An 18,216-nucleotide genomic window follows, 5' to 3' on the forward strand; every position below is an offset into this window, starting at 1 on the left:
AAAAAAATAAAATGAAAAATTATTATTTTTTAAGCGTTTTCAGTGTGCCATTTAAAATATCATTATGACTGTCAATCGTTAGACGGACAGATGTGTTGTCCTCGTGACGCGTTTGGTTGAACAATTTAGATGTTTATCAGCAATTAGGATTAGCTCGTGGCTGGAGGGGTTGCTACGAGTGATGACGTGATTGAGCGGTTTGATTGTGTCTAGCGCATTTGATCTATCAATTTCATCATATGATATGTAAATTTATGCCCTCTGTTTTGTGTCTTTGTGGTCGGTCAAAGATTTAATTAACTGAGGGCGGACACGGACACAGCTGCAGTCATCGATAATCTTGCAATTCAAATCTGATAAGAGTGCCGCGCATGGGGTTGAAATGGGGGAAATCAGTGGGCTTAAAGTCGAAGCCGTTTAACAACACTGCAACGTTTTTATGGTATATCGGTTTGCAGGGTGACGTCACATTCCGTACAGACTTACGATTTAGGATTTTTCCATTTGGGTTTGAACCTTATTTTGTCAGCAATCCAATAAAAAACAGTTCTAAAAGCCAGCCAATCTTGTAGGAAATTGATTTATCTATTGGATACAATTATACGTTTAGTGCTGAGAAGGCTTACTAGCTAGTAATATTAAACCGAATATCAAAATCAAGAAATATGCTTTCCGATTATCGCAGACGACTATTAACCCATTGTCGACTAGGGGGGTTCTAAATATTCCCGCAAGAATAATAAAACTTGAACAATTTTAACGCAGTTCAGGTGAAATGTATTGTGGTAATTTATTTTTTTAAGTGAAGAGAAAAGATGGATCAACAAGAAGAATTAGCAATTAGTATTATTTTCCGCGGTTTAACTTAAGGTGTTAACCTGTTTAAATATAGCGGGGTTAAGTGGGTTAAATTCGTATATCAACGCACGTTTGTTTTGTTTTGGCTATTTCCTAATTTAACAGCATGCGATTTGCTCAAATAATTGTTGGTCCTGCGGGCAGCGGCAAGGTATGTCCTGGGAATACTCTGCTTGTGCGAAATCTCATTGTTTCCTTGCGTAGTCGACCTACTGCAGCTTTATGCAGCAGTACGCCATGGACGCCAAGCGAAATATTCAAGTTGTCAATCTGGACCCGGCAGCCGAACACTTTACATACAGTCCTCTAGCGGATATACGCGAATTGATACACCTGGACGATGCCATGGAGGATGAAGAACTGCAGTACGGTCCCAATGGGGGATTGATATTCTGTCTGGAATTCCTTATCGAAAACCAGGACTGGCTGAAGGCGCAACTGTGCGGCGGCGACGATGAGCTGATGGTGGGTGAACCGGACGATGATTACATACTCTTTGATATGCCGGGACAAATTGAGTTGTTCACTCATCTGAAAATGGGCAAACAACTGGTACAGCTGCTAGAGTCCTGGAATTTTCGCACCTGTGTGGTATTCTGCCTGGACTCGCAGTTTATGGTGGATGGCGCCAAATTCATATCGGGCACCATGGCCGCCCTCAGTGTGATGGCCAACATGGAGCAGGCGCATGTGAATGTGCTGACCAAAGTGGATCTGCTAAGCTCTGAGGCGCGAAAGCAGTTGGATCTCTACCTGGAGCCGGATGCACACAATCTAATGGGAGAAATGACAATTGGCTCGTCGTTTGGTGAGAAATATCGCAAGCTGACAGAGGCAATTGGTTCGCTCATTGAGGATTTCAGGTGAGTGGAAAAAGTATATGTATATTCATATATATTGAAAATGTTAAAGCAATAATTACAATCATAGATAATTTTACAAAAACTCCGTTAAACCTAATTAATAATTCTCAAGCCTTGGACTTGCGCGTCGGATGAAATGGATGTTCCATTTCAGACAAATCCGGTGGATTGTGCTCAAAGGCATTTATCTCCTGCATTCCACTGTTGGCAATCTCCCACAGCTGCGGGTATTCTTCCTTAAAAGTACTGTACCACTTGTTGACCAACGGATAAGGCGTCAAATCAAAATCAATGGCCTCCAGGCAAATGGTGGCCGAGATTAAAGCAAAATCAGCTATGGTTACATCGTCGCCAGCGGCATACTTGGAGCCCAATCGTTCCAAATATGTTTCGAACACCTCCAGGGCATTTTGCACCTTCTTCAGGGACATGGGCGTCCGCTCGTAGTCAAAGAAAATGGGTGCCATGCTGTGGGCTGAAATGGGGGCATAGTAGAATCCCATGTTGAAGCACAGACGCTGATTGACCAATGCCCTGTTGTTCACATCCTGCGGATATAGCGTCGAGCTTGTTGCCGCATATTTATCGCACAGATATTGCATAATGGCAATACTCTCCGATAGATAGAAACCATCATCGTCCAGTACGGGTATTTCCTTTTGCGGATTCATCTGAAACGAAAGCATACATTTTGGTTTATTCTGTGGCACCCTTTTTGTTGTGTGTACTCTACCTTTGCATAGTCTTCGGTGCGATGCTCCAGGGCACAAAAGTCCACGTTAATTAGTTGATATTCTATATCCAAAGCTTTTAAAGTCATTCGTACGGCCAGCGAGGGCGGTCCATCGGATACGGCATACAGTTTCATCGTGTATACGGGTCTGTTTTTTTGAAGAAATTAAGTATTAGTTTTTATTTTTTGTTGAACCGGTTTCCCTTTTTATGCACAAAAAAAGTGAAAGTAATTTCCTCTAGTGCGGCGTTTTTTCCTAATGAATTATCTATTTTTGTTGGCCTCTTTCGCTGGTAGCTATTTTTGGTTCTCTACTTTTTGATGTGTTGGCAGTTTGTGGCTAGCATATTCATAATTTACCACAATCGAAAGTCACACAAAAATTATACAAAGTGCGCTCGCGCAGCTCTCAAATACTACTAATGGCGAGGCGGTTATTGCTTGAAAGATTGAATTATAATATGTTGCAGGTGTTCAGGCTAGAGGTGGTGCACTTTCTGTATACTGTGAGGGCTTAAAGCATAGCTACGACACGCTGCCATCGCCAGTTCAATGACAATTCAAACAAGTTTCAATCAAAGCTAAACAAATATTATTTATGCGAAGATAAAATACTCTTTCTCCGATGTTCCCTGCTACATTTCACATAGTCTACAGGACTCTTATTCCTATCAGTTACAATTTCAAGGGTAATACCTGGACTGACAGATAAATACTTACTCATTGGCAGCATAGCTTTCCATTTCATCGGCAACTTCTTCCACAACCTCAATGATGGCATCCGTATTGTCATGCTCCATTTCTATGTACTGATCATCTATTACGGAGACTTGTTCATGCTGTTCCTGCTCCTCCTCTTCGTCTTCGATCACAACATCGGCCTCCTCACCTTCCTCCAGCGGCTCGGATTTGGTTATAGATGTCACAGAGTCTCTGCCACTGCCATTCTTACTAGGACTTGGTAATGGTAATCTGGGCTTTGTATGGACCATAATGTCATTACTGATGTTGGACACACTCAGACGCTCGATGGCCAGATCGCCATACTCTTGCTTTATCTCGTCCAGCGACTTGCCGATGAAGTGGAGTGGCCGAAATTTGAGTTTCTTGTTATTTTGCTTGTTGATCTCGTTGAACAGGCGCCGTTTGATGTCATCCTCGCTGAATGGATGCGTGTGAACGTTGTAGACGCGCAGGACACGTATGGAGCCATCCTTTTGGGTGGCTGTGGATATGCGACTCTTGCAGTTGATCTCCGGATCGCGACTCTTGATGCAGACCCAATAATTACGCGATATAACGCCACGATTCTTGGCATGATATATATAACCATCGACGCACAACAGTTCGCTGCCTTTGGCCGAGCGTAAAGTGCAGATTTTCGTTAGATCCATATCCGGATGGAGTTGCTCTTTTGCAGGCTCCAGAATATCTCGACGGCGACGTATATTCGTGATTTCTGGCTGTGGTGGTCCCTTGGGCAACGGTGTGGATGTGTTTGTCCTGTGTCCGGTGTGTGTTTCGGTTTGGCCATCATCCATTTCATCATTGGTCGTTTCTTCAACCTTGGTGCTTATATTATCTGCACCAAATTCGACATATTCCGCGACCATGGACTTGGTGGTGTCGGGTTCCATTTTGATGGCGCCATCGATGCCGATTACCTTTTTCATCACAACACTTGCCTGCGGCTCTTGATTGTCCTGGTCCTGCTGCAAGTGGTTCTCCAGTTGCTCGTAGCTGCCATCGGCACTATGTTGCCCAGTATCTTCCTCGCTATCGTATTCTATCAACTCCGATATGGTCAACTGACGCTCGGGCGGATTATCACGTTCTATTTTGGCCTGTTGGTTGATTCGTTTCTGGATTTCCTTGAAATCTGGACCGTGGGTGTGCTCACCATTGATGCGCAGCACCATCGGACCAACTGGCGTCAAGGTGATGCGCACGTGACAGGCGTACTGCTTGTCGCGTCGCATGATGCACGTGAAGAACATGTGGCCGTTGGACCGACTCTGCGAGTCAAAGTGAAACAGGAATCGATTCAAGCAAAGCACCTTGCGGCCCTTGGCCGATGGCAGAAACGTGAACTTGGTCAAATCGGTTTCTGTCAGTGCATTGTAGCCGGGCGTCTCAATATAGTTTGCTATGACATCATGTGCCACAGGCCAGATGGTCCTCTTGTATCGTAGGCGAGGCTCCGGTTGTTCCTCTTCGTTCTGGGACTCTGCCAGGTCGCCAGAAATCTCTGCACTCTGGTCATCGTCCATGTACACATTATAGTTCTCCTCACAATCCTCTATAATTAGCGATTCAATATCGTCACACTGCGATATGTCAATTGATTGATCCGGGTCAAAGTATTCTATATTGGGGCACTCCTGAAGGACGTCATTTGTTTGTTCGTCTTCGACCAACAAGATTTTATGCTTGGCAAACATTTGCATCAGCTTTTCGGCCGAATAATGTGGATGTATGTGAGCGTCCGTCTCGATCATATGCAGACGATGTCCCCCATCCAGTGTGGCCTCCGTGCATATCTTGGCCGTACACTCAATGTCCCGCTTACGGACGCATGTCCAACGATAAATCTCGCCCTTGTATGACTTTCCGCCCAAATAATACAGATGTCCATCGATGCAGACCATAACACGGCCATCGCGACGTCGCAGCATGTACACACGGTCCTTGTCCTGCAAAATATTTGAATTTTATATTAAAATACTTATCTATGCCACTGCATAAAGTGGTATAAATGTACCTCAAAGTCGACTTGAAAAGTCGTTTCCAGAGATGTGATGTCAATGCTGCTGGCTCCATTGCAAATAAATTCGGGTGGATTCAATGTTCCCGATGCCCGTTCATACTGTCGCGCTCTTTTCGGCTGTGTGGAACTGTACGCATCGTTCTTCTTCATAATGGCGATACGCTTGCGTTGTGCCACCTTGCTAACCTCATGATCGCTGCAACGGGGATGGATGTGATTGACGGGAACATCCACGACAACGTGCCGCGTCTTGTCCAGGCCATTGGCCAGAACGGTGCATATGCGAGATTTACAGGGAGTCGTTTTATCTTTTCGTCGATTGCAGAGCCACCGGTAGGTGTTGTTCTTGCCAATGCGATCGAAATGGTACAGGTAGTCGTCCACACAGAGCATGTCAACGCCTTTGGCGGAGCGCACCACGGAGACCTTGGTCAGGTCCATTCCATGGTCGCCGCTTCCTTCGTCCATATTTTTGAATATTGAATGGCAGTAGCGTTATTCGTTTGACCGGATTTTCCGCGTTTTTTTGCCCGAAAAAAAGTGTTGTACCGTAATTTAGGCGATTTTTGTCCCGGACGAACACGGGATTTTTTGGTGGTATTTTATCAATACAATTATGGCGCGCAGTTTTTTAAATTGTTGCACAATCATCTAAATTGTTGTTCCGCACTTTAGTCCGTACTAATTAGTGGTATTACTTTTCATTGATTTTCAGTTTAATCGCACATTTTACTTTGGTGACGCGAAAAAATGCTTTTGTTCGTGGTGCCAGGGATGCACTAACAGCGGTGCTGCCACCCGTCATCCTTTCAAATTAATTTATTTTTATTGTTTTTAATTGTATTTACAGTTTGGTTCGCTTCTATCCCCTGGACACGCAGGATGAGGAGAGTATTGGCGATCTTTTGATGCAAATTGATAATATATTGCAATTTGGAGAAGATGCCGATGTCCAAGTGCGAGACTTTGATGAGCCTGATGCGACCGAAAGGGACCCAGAAATGTAAAGGATCCGGTCTATAAGAATACACATGTTTAAACTATTTGCTGTAAATAAAAATAAGAACAACCTTTAGTAATTATAGTTTTAATTATTTTCTGTTGCATCCCATCCCTGGCTGGTGCTGCCACCTACTCGCCGACGTTTTGCAGCACTGTTTTCCACATTTTTAAATTCCAATACGCGTACAGCGTCTAAACCAAAACAAAACAATCAAATTTAATGTGAAACCATTATGCAGAACGATGGCGAAAACTCCATTGCCCTTGCGACCAGCCAAGAGGATATAACGAAGCGCCTGGCGGCGCTGAATCGTTGGCAGGATGAGCAGAAAAGACTGCTGGAGGAGCGTCAAAACAATCAGCGCGTAATGCTCGGCATGGAACAACGCAATATGTACCAATTGTTGGGACTCATACACAAGGAGGCGGAAAGCGCTGAGAGTAGTATTTTAGAAGAATCCGATGTAGAAGATGACCAGGAGCATCGTACAGATGCATCCATACAAATGCCCAGGCACACGGAGTATCAGGAGGAAGAAGGCGGCGGCGACAGTCAGCCGTCTGCGAAGCCCAAGCGTCCTTTTCTGCGTCGTGGCGAGGGATTGAAGCAACGCTTCAAGATCAATCCTGATCAGCTGCGCTTGGAGAATTTGCCACGCTATAAATACGCGAATGCGCATCCACAGTTTCGCACGCCCACGCAGACGAAGGGCATTCTAAAGACGCGCAAGGAGACGAAAAAAGTAAACACTGCACAGCCAGCTATAAAGGCTTCTGGTCCTGCTCCGCCACAGCTAGACCTCAATGAGCAGCGTTTCCAGAACCTTCTGATTAGCTCTAAAACTGCCTGCAATTCCACACCAGACCTCAAGTCTTCCTATGCATCCTCAAGCACAACCAGCGTGTCGCCGAGAGTTCGTTTCGCGGAGCAGAGGAGCAGAGAGCATGCTGCCGACGATGAGCAATCCTCTGAGGCAAGTCCCCTGACGGGCGTGTGCTGGGCCAAAGTTTTGAATGCACAAAGCATCAAGCCAGTGCCCCTCATCCAACGGCGCACGGCCCAGATCCGGCTGGAAGATGACAGCAATGTGAGCATATTCGAGTTGTTGGAGCAAAAGGCACAGGAGGGGAATTTCGACATGAACTCCAGTTGCATACGGACGTTCATGGCCCGCAAGGAGCAGCGCCGTCAGATGGCAGACGACACCGATCAGATTGTGGTCACCCAGCAGGTGAGGCAAATGCATTTGCAGCCAGAGGTGGCCCAGATCACAGAGATAGACGACGACGATGACGACGTCGAGGCGGAGGAGGATCAGACGAGCGACCTGACAATGACGCCCATTCAGGTGGGGAAGAATCAAGTGCGAGTACGCTTCTCCGACTCGAATGACACGCATGACACAACCCTTGGCGATGGCTCCAACGTGCAACTCTTCGAGCAGTTCAAGTCCGCGCTCTTCCAGGCCTTGGAACAGAAGAAAAAGTCATCGAGTCCCACAAAAAATGCAGACGAACCTGAACCCTTCAGCAAAGAACTTCAAGAGAAGGTAAATATTGTGCGCACCCGACTCGAGGAATTGGAAACGGAGATTGCCACGTTCAAAAAACAAAATATGGAACTGCTACGCCTCAAGCAAAAGCATGAACTGGAAAAGGCCAAATGCGCTCAAGACCACCTGGAGGCCATGGATCGTGTGCACGATGAGAAAATCCAAGCGGAGATCTACTTGCACGATGAGCGCATGAAGATCGAAGAGGAACGCCGCAAGTTTGATCAGCAGATGCGTCTGCAAAAGAGCAATGCCAACAGCAAAGAGAAGAAGGAAATCGCAGCCCTCAAGCAGGAGGTGGAGTCACTGCAGCTGCAGCTCAAGCAGAAGGAGCAGACGCATATCTCGGCCCAGGCACGCCTGAGAGCCCAGCTGCGGGCTGGCGAGAAGGAGCAACGTCTCTATCGCGATGAGATTGAGCTGCTGGGCAAGGAGAACAAGCGTCTGGAGCAGGAGCTGATCAAGGTTTCGCGCGAGAACAACTCCAAAATGCTGCAGGAGATCAATCGCAATATTGCTAGACTGGCGCCAAAGGTGGTAGGTATTTAAATTAAAGTTAAAAGTTCACAGATATCAATCAATTGATTTTCTTAAAGCTGCTTCCCACGGATTCATCTCAGCCAATCGATGAGAATGGGCGGCGCACCAAGTCCTTGGATGGACCAGCCAAGCAGCGGGAGTCCATGAGCCGCCGCCAGAGCAGTGGCAGTGCCCCGACACGTGGCCAGAGCAGTGGTTATGGACAGTTAAATCGCAACCGCACAGCTAAGAAGAAGCCAGAGGTACTGGACGAAAGTTATCCCAGCAGCAGCGCCAGTGATGCAGAAGATGAGCCGCAAACAGAAATGCCAGCTGTAGCAGCAGCAAAATCCACAGTCGAACCCGCAGCGGCTACCGACTTTAAGCGTGAGATTGTGAATGCAGATGGCAGCAAGGACATTTGGTATCCCAATGGCAATCTCAAGAAGATCAGCGCCGATGCCATGACCGTGCGAATGTTGTACTTCAACAAGGACATCAAGGAGTCGGACATCAGGGAGGGCACCATCAAGTATTACTATGCGGAGACCAACACCTGGCACACAACCTATGTGGATGGCCTGGAAATACTGGAGTTTCCCAATGGCCAGACCGAGCACCGGCACAAGGATGGCACCATTGAGATACGCTTCCCCAATAATACCATCAAAATGGTGGATCCCAGCGATGCAGAGGTGCAGGAGGAGTGGCGCTATGCGGATGGCACGCGTCTCGTGCAGCTACGAAATGGTGATAAGATTCTAAATCTGCCCAATGGCCAGAAGGAGATACACACAAAGCTGAACAAGCGACGTGAATATCCCGATGGCACCGTAAAGCTGGTCTATCCGGATGGCAGCCAGGAGACGCGCTATTCCAATGGACGCGTGCGTCTCAAGGACAAGGATGGCAAACTTATAATGGACACCGACTATGCAAAGTATTAGAACACAGATTTCTGTTTATTTATAAATGTTTTAAGTGTAAATTCGATATAACTTTTATTCGTCGAGTTCTTTGGCTATCTCCAGCAGTTCGGAGAAGTCTGTTGGGTGCTGCTTGAGTATCTTAGAAGCGAAACCAACAACTTGCTCGTACGTAAACTCCTGTTTGGCGCGCAGCCCCCAAAGTATGTAGGTCTTGGCCTCTTCGAATGCACTATCTGGCTGTGAGCGCTCGCGCTTCACATAATGCTGCTTGACGAACGTGTCCTCGATGAGTTTCCGCAAATTGCTGCCAAAGTAGGCGTGCTCCTCGTCCACACGGATGCCCAGTAGCGCCAACATGGCATAAAGCTTTGTATCCTCGACTCGCATCTGGCGCAGGAATATATACATCAGTACGATGTACAGCAGCGTGAGCTGGGGACGCTGCTCGGGCGTCATTTCGTGAATGGAGGCCATGGGAGCCTCGGCCATGCAAATGTACATCTTGGTGGCGTCCTGCAATTGATGCAGTCGAATGCCATAGCGCTTCGCCAGCAGTTTGGCCACGAGCGGCAGGCGGCATTGAAGCTCGCTCCTTGTGCCAACCAGCGGCACCAAATCCTTCTCCTTCATGGGTATCTTTGCCGCTGAATGGTCCAGAATGTATTTCATAATAAGACGCACTTTGTCATCAATTTGCGTGACTTGTGCCGGCTGCGAAGACTGCGACTGAGACAACTGGGTGTTATTGGCCCCACGAGAGGTGCTAGCCCGGCTAGCACGAGAGGTGCTGGCCATCTTTTATATGCAAATAAACAATAAACAAAATTATAATTGCGCGGGATGCAGCGTGACCGTTTCGATAACGATAAAAAATACCATCCGGCATAAACGGCAATCCTGCGATCAAACGAGACTTAACCCACTTAACACCCCTCTATTTGAAAAGTTGAGCACCCTTTGTTAAACCGCGGAAAATAATACTGTTTGTAACGGCTCCTTGTAGCTCCATCCTCCTCTTTACTTATTGGATTCTTTACATAATAGGGTTCAAACAAAAACCAAATAAAACTAATATGACGTCGTTGTTGGTGGCGCTGCCAGACTCGTGCGATTCGTAGTTGTGACCCGTTTCATTACCGATTCGCTTTGAAATGAACAGGCAGCCGTAATAAAAAAAATCCGCAAAAAGGAAGAGGAATAAACTTTTTTTCGCAAAAAGGAATTTTCCTCAGCGGAAAATTGATTTGTTTTGTCGACTGGAACCTCAGAAATATACCGAAATATACCACATTTTCAAAATAACCCCGAACCACTAACCATACAGTATATAGATGTGCCAGTTCATACAACGAAAGGGGCGCAGCTGAGGTTTCTGTCCCAGCACCCCCAGGTCTTCGGCTAGGGTGCTGGGACCATTCGGCTGTGGTGCTGAGACGTTCGGGTCGTGGGTCTGAGACGTTCGGCATTTTTTCGACATGTTCGATCCATGACGAGATGCGAAAGCAAGCTGAGAATTGCAAATGTATGTGTGTAAACAGACACGACAAAATTTTGTATCAATTCTTACCCTGCAGTACGGGTAAGCGATGTGTAAGCAACCACACATCGATGGCAACGTCATGCAGCTCGATGACATAAGCGATGACCTGCCATACGATGGGCTGTTTACTTTAACACAGGGATGTCCTAGGAGCATAATCGATGACATAGTAAGCGAGAATTCGCCGAAAGTCAGGCCTTAATAAGCGATGAATTTCCCTTAAAAAGTAAGGCCTTAATAAGCGATGAATTTCCCTTAAAAAGTAAGGCCTTAATAAGCGATGAATTTCCCTTGAAAAGTAAGGCCTTAATAAGCGATGAATTTCCCTTAAAAAGTAAGGCCCTAATAAGTGATGTATTTAAGTAAAAAATTTTGATATTTTGAAGAAAAAGGCATGGGTAAATTCTGTTTTAAAATATTAAATTTCTTTTATTTATTGTTTTCTTATAAAATTGTATGCATATTCACATTTTTGTGCAGTGTGTTCTTTTTTCCACAGAACCTTTTTAGTTTTTTTGATTTGCTCATGTTCGTAAGGCCGTCGTGGTCATTCCGGGCACTTCAACTGAATCGCCTTTAAAATAAGATGGGTTAATTAAAACATATTTCAATATGTTAACAATGCTCTCAGTAGATCAGCAGTGCATTTGCGCCAAAAACAAAACACCCGCTTAGATATGTACCTGTTCGACTCAAGACTCGTTTTTTTCTGTTTTCGTTGTTGGAAATGAAAAATTTCGTATAAAAAGGGGTTTAATTTCACAATATCACATTTTCTTCATTTTTTACAACGCACAATAGACTATTTTTAATTAAATGAAACACTGCACTTACCTGAAATAATTTTGCCCAAAATAAACAAAACCTGCGTCTCACTTTACACCGCACAATTCTAACAACGTTGTCGACGCCGACGGCAAAACCGAATTCTGTTACGGCACGAGTCGTAACAGAAAGAAACAAAGAAAAAAAAGAGTTTGGTCTGACCGACGCGTCGATCGCGACGTCGACGTCATATTCTACTCGTCTGTTGCAGCGGCAGAGAAAAAATCCTGAATGACGCGTAGTTGACATTTGTCATCGCTCACTTCTGGTACTGCAGGGTATTTTCCGAAACCGTTTTGAGTTTGTTTTGAGTTTCGTTTCCAGGTTACGTAAATGTGTGTGTGCCATGTATTCGCACATACTGTGCTTGTGTGTGGGCTCTACAATTGTTGGCCGCTTGAATTCGTTTTTCATTTTGTTTTGAGGGCTGATGTGATGTAGCGACCTATTCAGGGCCGGATCAACCCTCAACCGGGCCCTGGGCAACCATCAATCTGGGGCCCTCCTTTATTTTGTATTTTTCTCAGTGGCTATTATATTTTTTATTCATTATTTGGAGTTTTGTTTTTTCAACAAAATTTGTCTGTTATCCCCAGGGGGCCCTAGGCAACTGCTAATCCGGCCCTGGACCTATTCCCGTCGTAAGACTTCATATTTTCTTGGTGTGTTCTGTAGCTCGACTCGACGCGGGTCGGGTCGAGGCATTGACGAAGCCGTTCATAAAATATTTTTTCGTTTTGTTTTGAAAAGCTGATGTTGCGTCGAGCGCGTAGGTTATTTCTTCCATTCTCTTTTAGGCTAGCCTTTGCCTCTGCTTTCGGCTTCGTCAATGACTCGACCCGACCCGCGTCGAGAAAATAAGAATTGATACAAAATTTTGTCGTGTCTGTTTACACCAGGGCTCGGCACGGCCCTATCCCATGGGTGCGGGACAAGGCGCTGCTGCTGCGCTGCCGGTACACCGACAGTATAAAAAAGCAGCGGCGCTTCGTATGGCTTCGGCAATGCGACTTCGGCACTTGTTGTCTCGTTTTCACACCAGATACAGAACGAAAATGGCATCAGTTGCTGATCAGCCGTCATCAATGTGAGACCACGCTACGCAACTACTGAAATATACACTGAGACAAAAAATGTTCGATGGGAATTGGGAAAACAAATTTTTCTTTGTCCAAAATATGGATTATGTATTATTTTGCTTTAAACTTTTGTTTTCCTTGAAAGTTTCAACACGAAATAATTGCAGCATCAACCACAAATAGATTCGTGCAGTGTAAAGCAAGAAACCGGTTTCGGCGTAGGCATCTTCGTGTTTTAGCTACGCACACAAGCGCACTTCACTGTATGGGTGCCGAGCCCTGGTTTACACACATACATTTGCAATTCTCAGCTTGCTTTCGCATCTCGTCATGAATCGAACATGTCGAAAAAATGCCGAACGTCTCAGACCCACGACCCGAACGTCTCAGCACCACAGCCGAATGGTCCCAGCACCCTAGCCGAAGACCTGGGGGTGCTGGGACAGAAACCTCAGCTGCGCCCCTTTCGTTGTATGAACTGGCACATCTATATACTGTATGGTTAGTGCCCGAACACAGTGTGAACGGACTCGATTGCTGAAATACTGCCCTGAAAAAAACGTTGCCGTACCCGATTAATTAACTGATGCTCTGAAAACAGCGCTGCCAGAAGACAAGGACTTTCGCCACCAAATTCAAATTCAAATGCAAACCGAAAATAACCATACACGAAAAAATTCAATAAAAATATAAATAGCAGCTGCTCTATCGAAAAATTTCGGTACTTTTGTGCGATAATCCCAAGTCGTGACAAAAAGCGTTATCTGGCGGGAAGCATCGATAGCCACATTTGGCGTGCACAACCAATTTGAATTACTGGGACACTTACTATTCTATTGTTGAAAACTTTTTGTTTCCTTTCTCCATCCGACTACCCTTGACAGCTACTCTTATTGCTGTTCAAGTGCAAATGCTCACTCAAAAGGCTCGTTAGAACGTACAAAAGTGGGTTAAGCATGCCTGAAGTGCCACATCCTTTAGTGGGTTACTATTGATTGATTTCTTTATGCTGGACAGACAGCCTTTCCCCTGTCGCTCAATGCATTTCACTTTCAGTATGCCCAACAGCCTTTCCTTTGATAGAAAGACATTTATCGCTGAAAGAGATTTTTCTTTCCAATTTTTCCACCCGTTGAGATGAGCATAAAACTTGCACTTTGCATAAGGATAGCGGCGTCTCTGGAGGTGATGTGTTTTTAATTAAAATGGTAAAATTGCCGCGACGCGACGTGGACTGCAGGAAGCAAACAACTTTCAAAACTAAACTCGAATGACATGCACGGTCAACATTTGCCGTCGAGTCAACAAACAAACAAAACTACGAAATGGATGGAGTATTGCAGTCTGTGCAGACACGCGCCCAGGAGTGCACTTCCAGACGCAAAATGCAAAAGCAAATGTAGACAGAGGCCAAACCAAACTGCAGCGCACCGCACATTTTATTGCCTTGAATTGTGTTTGTGTTTTAGGTGGCTGAGGTGAAAACTAGTTACCTGCGGACTGACTGCGTAAGCCGGCATAAAGTGAAGTGCTCTATCCATAAATAATAAATCTACAGGCGGAAGACAGACAAAAGTTGACTGGCCAGGCGGCAAGCTTTAATTGATTTGCCATTGTTCCGCCTTAAACAAAAGCCAAAAAGCCAGCCAGCAATCTGCAAAAGAATTCACAAATTTATGCGTCTCAAGTCTTTTGTTAAGTTCGAAACTGAAATGGATATCCGTTTGGGTGTGCAATTTAATGCTCCACCAGGGTTTGTAATAACTTTAGAATTTGCATAAAAAGTGCCAAAAAACTCTGCGGTGGCATCTTCGCCTCTGGCTTGGCCAAGGCAAATGTCTCAAAGAAATTGCGAGTGAGTCAACAAATAGTAGTCGCTGTCAACGCTTTGACTTTGACTTTCTACCAACAGATAAACATTTTTGCTTTCAACTTGCGCATTGTAACGTAAACTTTCAGACCCTGTCTCATTTTTTTTGTTGTAGCCTGGCTAATTGTGCTCTGTAGTCTCAGAGTCGGATGCAGAGTTGAAGAAATGTTTTTGTTGCTTTTGCTGAAAAGAAAGTCAAGGTCTTTGGGTAAGTGGCTGTAGCAGCTTTTGAGACATTTTGTGGCCATTAAAAATTAGCAAATGGCTGGAGCAAGTCATTTAGAATTTTCATGATAAACAAAAACCCATGACACCAGCCAATAGAGCCAACGACAGCGACCAGTTTTGTGCTGCTGCTGCTGCTGTGCTCACACAATGGTGGTAAAAAACTATTAATAAATTAATAACAGAATATCAAGCAAAAGGCCACACAAAAAAGAAAGCCATCAAAGGAATGTAGGCGAGTGTTGGATACCCTATGAAGTGTGGCTGGGGAATATGGGTTTCCATTCTATTCCCCATATATATGGCATATTTCCCGCTCTTTCTCTCATATGTTACAACCTTATAGAGTGTATCGATAATCCCCGGTTTTTAAAACAAGAATTCAATCAACAATAGCCGCGGCTGTTCGTTGACTCAGCCTCTGGTTGCGTGCCGTTGCTGTTACTTCAAAAGTGGACTACCTTCAGCGGAGTGGTTTGGCATTCTTGTCGAACCGGGTGCCAGTGCCTGTGCCTGTGCCTGGCTCGTGGCTAAGTCGAGTCCCCCCGAGACCGGCACATCGATTAGATTATGATTTGCAGCAACTCTCTAAGCAACCAGTTCTCCTATAAATGTCAATGGGTTTCACAATTAGCAACATTTGATATACATATGTATGTGCATACATATGTATATAGGTACATACATATTCATATATGCATGCGGCGTCTAAAGTTCAGTTCTAAAAACAAAAGAGTTGACATGTTCTTTGCCATTGGCCTCCTAATTAAGACCATGGCCTAAAATATACGAGCCTCGTTTGTATTGTCTTTCGACCTTTTACACTTAATAAATTTCGATGCAAACCAGATGGCCGGCTCCAAACTTATAATGAAATTAAAGGCTTATCAAAACGGTTTTGCCAAACGGCTGCAACAATCGCCATAATTAACGACAGACAAATGAGGAATGACTTGACTTTAGTCGAGGGCCAGGATTACTCGTGCATGACAAATCGCACAAACGCACTATAGGCCCGGAATGATGTTGAATGAAGCTGACTAGAGATGTATGATGAAATCCAAACCATGAATGGGGTAGCATAGCAGTTCTGAATGTATAAAATTAATGGCCAAACGGATCTACAGATTGGGTTTTGTGACCCCAAAATGATTCCTTTAAGCAAACTTTAAGCAATTAATTTATTTCAATGACTAATACTTTTGTTTGCTTTTTATCCGTTTTTGATTCAAATATTTTTGCAGCAGCAGATTTGTTGAAGGTCATCTTGAAAACCGTTTTTATTTATTTCTTTTGAATCTTTCTTGGTCTCTTCAACTTGATCTTTTTACTGTCTTTCAATTTTTTTCGTGTGTTGTGTGTTTTTATTACCCTCGAGATTCACGATACGATATCTCGTTTTTGGGGTATTCTAAATGGTTTTATGAATTTTTATAACCCCCGTGCGTTTCGATGACTTTGAAGTGGGCAACAGAAACTCACATCAGTTAACTGTTTGTATAACCATTTAATAATTATTATTAATAATATCATAAATAATGCCATGGCATGCCGTTTTGTAAACAATTAGGCATTAAATTCAATGTTTTTTTCATACACAAATAAAACGTAGCTGCCCCGAAATGAATGCCTCTGAAAATTACCCAAATACTGAGTCATGTTCCGCGTAATTCTCTACGCTAAGTAAATGCTAAATAGACAGATGTCCGTTGCCCGCCAATTGGTTCATAAAAAATCAATTAGGTTTCTCTGGAACGCCACGATTTTTCGGTGACGTTTTCGGCTTACCTTGTGAAGGTCGATTAGCAGCTTTACGTCGAGTACTCGTCACATGTGGCGAAAACTGAATCACAATTTTGCGAAATTTGTATGCAGCCCGCAGCGTTGTCACTGCAGCCTTGACTCAATTCACCCCAAAAAATCCCACTTTGCATCGTACAAAAAAAAAAACAACTAATAAACAATAAATTGTTGCATAAATCTGTGGCCCGTTTCCTGTGTGAAAAACTTTCACAAGACACATTTTTTGTTTTGTTTTGCCAAAAGGCAAATAATTTATCATAATTGTTATTATGAAGCCCGATGTCGTGTTACACATGCATCAATTTGATGAATTTTCGTTGATTCAGCTTTGAAAATCGTGGGAAGAGAGTCTCTTCGAGAGTCATGGTCATGGCCAAGACAGAGGACGGACTGGGGCCATTGCAATCCAAAGAGTTTGAGTTATTTGTTTGAATATCCGTAATTGATATTCTGTGAAGAAATAAAGATCGTATAATATTAAGAAAAAATTAAATTGTGGCTGTTATTGAATATAAATTCAAATGAATATAGAAAAGGATCTCTGAATTATATCAGATTAGCATTTAAAATGCGCAAAGAAGATTTCTTCTGCATGGCAATTGCCTTTCATGTCGAATAAGATATTTTGATGGATAGAATAGGGCTCAAAATAGGTCTCAAAATAGCTCAAGAATATCCTCCACTAAGCTACTTACTTTTCTAAACTTCTACCCCAAACTATCACTCCATATTCCTCACATAAAAGCAGTAAATATCCCATAAAATATCAAAGCTTTATATCTCTCAAAAGAATTCCTTGAAATATTTCCTATGTCACAGAATTCCCAGGCCAAGACGCTCGTTTGAGTCACTCCGAATACCCCTATATATTGTACGATTATTCAAAGAAATGCTGCTTAAGCCCAAACTTAAATCTCTCAGAGCAGATTATGCAGCCAGTGGCCTATGACATCATGATGTCTTCGAAATAAATTTTGAGTTTTTTGGGTTTTTTTTTTTAGTTTTTGTTTTCTTTTTGGTTGTTTATCAGCAGCCGAGTATCGGTCCAACAGGCGCAGCGGCTTTTTTGAACGCATTTCATTAGCGGGTTTATGGATGTACATATGCATATATATATATATGAATACAGCGTATATACATATATAGCAGATATATGTCTGGTGTCTGGTATATGGTATCTTGTCTGCATTCACAACCGGTGTGTGCTGTGCTGTGCGGTGCTGTGGTGAGGCTTGTCTTCGCACCGGCTTCAGCTTCGGCTTGTCTTTTGTTTGTTTTATATGATGTATACATATACATATATATCTCTCCTTCCACCTCTACATCTTTGCATTTAAATGCATTTTCGTATACATATATATGTACATATATATTACATTTGCTTTACTTTTACTTTCATATGCAACTGGTTGGCGAGTGTCTGCCACATGTTGTTGGTGACTCTCAATGGGGAAGTGTGTTGCATGTGTGTTTGGGATCTCTCTCTTGTTTTTTTTGTCGAGGCGAGTTGCCAAGTCTTGGAGCTGCAATGAAAACTGTTTGTAAAGTGATTGTCAATCATTTTTGGTGGCATGTCGCTTAACCGCTTTGACAATAAATAGTAGCAGCAGCCAGCAACCAGCAACAACAACAACAATGGCAGCTGCTACA

General features: G+C 44.0%; 4 protein-coding genes across 4 annotated transcripts; 2 read left to right on the top strand and 2 right to left on the bottom strand.

Moving 5' to 3' along the window:
* The first annotated feature begins 894 nt into the window (after positions 1–894).
* LOC111071322 (GPN-loop GTPase 3) lies at positions 895–6,300 on the top strand. Its single transcript, XM_022362601.2, has 3 exons — positions 895–1,009; positions 1,063–1,721; positions 6,072–6,300. The coding sequence occupies exons 1-3, from the start codon at positions 965–967 to the stop codon at positions 6,226–6,228; spliced, it is 861 nt and encodes a 286-aa protein (XP_022218293.1). The 5' UTR covers positions 895–964; the 3' UTR covers positions 6,229–6,300.
* LOC111071301 lies at positions 1,727–5,993 on the bottom strand. Its single transcript, XM_022362568.2, has 4 exons — positions 5,216–5,993; positions 3,175–5,147; positions 2,455–2,602; positions 1,727–2,392 (listed from the first exon to the last, which is right to left on the bottom strand). Exons 1-4 carry the CDS (start codon positions 5,687–5,689, stop codon positions 1,829–1,831), a joined length of 3,159 nt encoding a protein of 1,052 aa, XP_022218260.1. The 5' UTR covers positions 5,690–5,993; the 3' UTR covers positions 1,727–1,828.
* Positions 6,301–6,378: 78 nt separating the features above from the next.
* Positions 6,379–9,283, top strand: LOC111071314 (centromere protein J). The gene is made up of 2 exons (XM_022362589.2): positions 6,379–8,313; positions 8,373–9,283. The coding sequence occupies exons 1-2, from the start codon at positions 6,457–6,459 to the stop codon at positions 9,240–9,242; spliced, it is 2,727 nt and encodes a 908-aa protein (XP_022218281.2). The 5' UTR covers positions 6,379–6,456; the 3' UTR covers positions 9,243–9,283.
* On the bottom strand, positions 9,236–10,099 carry LOC111071331 (melanoma-associated antigen D2). Its single transcript, XM_022362613.2, has one exon. The coding sequence runs from the start codon at positions 10,017–10,019 to the stop codon at positions 9,297–9,299; it is 723 nt and encodes a 240-aa protein (XP_022218305.1). The 5' UTR covers positions 10,020–10,099; the 3' UTR covers positions 9,236–9,296.
* Between the last annotated feature and the right edge of the window lie 8,117 nt (positions 10,100–18,216).

The sequence above is a fragment of the Drosophila obscura genome, unplaced genomic scaffold, assembly GCF_018151105.1.
Source record: "Drosophila obscura isolate BZ-5 IFL unplaced genomic scaffold, ASM1815110v1 contig_4, whole genome shotgun sequence".
Lineage (NCBI taxonomy): Eukaryota > Metazoa > Arthropoda > Insecta > Diptera > Drosophilidae > Drosophila > Drosophila obscura.

Bases quoted from the DNA above. Each gene is read 5' to 3' on its own strand.
- LOC111071322 (XM_022362601.2), top strand. From the start codon at position 965: ATGCGATTTGCTCAAATAATTGTTGGTCCTGCGGGCAGCGGCAAG. The intron at 1,010-1,062 runs GTATGTCCTGGG...TTCCTTGCGTAG, and splicing joins GTCCTGCGGGCAGCGGCAAG to TCGACCTACTGCAGCTTTAT. The intron at 1,722-6,071 runs GTGAGTGGAAAA...TTGTATTTACAG, and splicing joins TCGCTCATTGAGGATTTCAG to TTTGGTTCGCTTCTATCCCC.
- LOC111071301 (XM_022362568.2), bottom strand. From the start codon at position 5,689: ATGGACGAAGGAAGCGGCGACCATGGAATGGACCTGACCAAGGTCTCC. The intron at 2,603-3,174 runs GTAAGTATTTAT...TCAAAAAAACAG, and splicing joins GAAAGCTATGCTGCCAATGA to ACCCGTATACACGATGAAAC. The intron at 2,393-2,454 runs GTAGAGTACACA...CTTTCGTTTCAG, and splicing joins GCACCGAAGACTATGCAAAG to ATGAATCCGCAAAAGGAAAT.
- LOC111071314 (XM_022362589.2), top strand. From the start codon at position 6,457: ATGCAGAACGATGGCGAAAACTCCATTGCCCTTGCGACCAGCCAAGAG. The intron at 8,314-8,372 runs GTAGGTATTTAA...ATTTTCTTAAAG, and splicing joins CTAGACTGGCGCCAAAGGTG to CTGCTTCCCACGGATTCATC.
- LOC111071331 (XM_022362613.2), bottom strand. From the start codon at position 10,019: ATGGCCAGCACCTCTCGTGCTAGCCGGGCTAGCACCTCTCGTGGGGCC.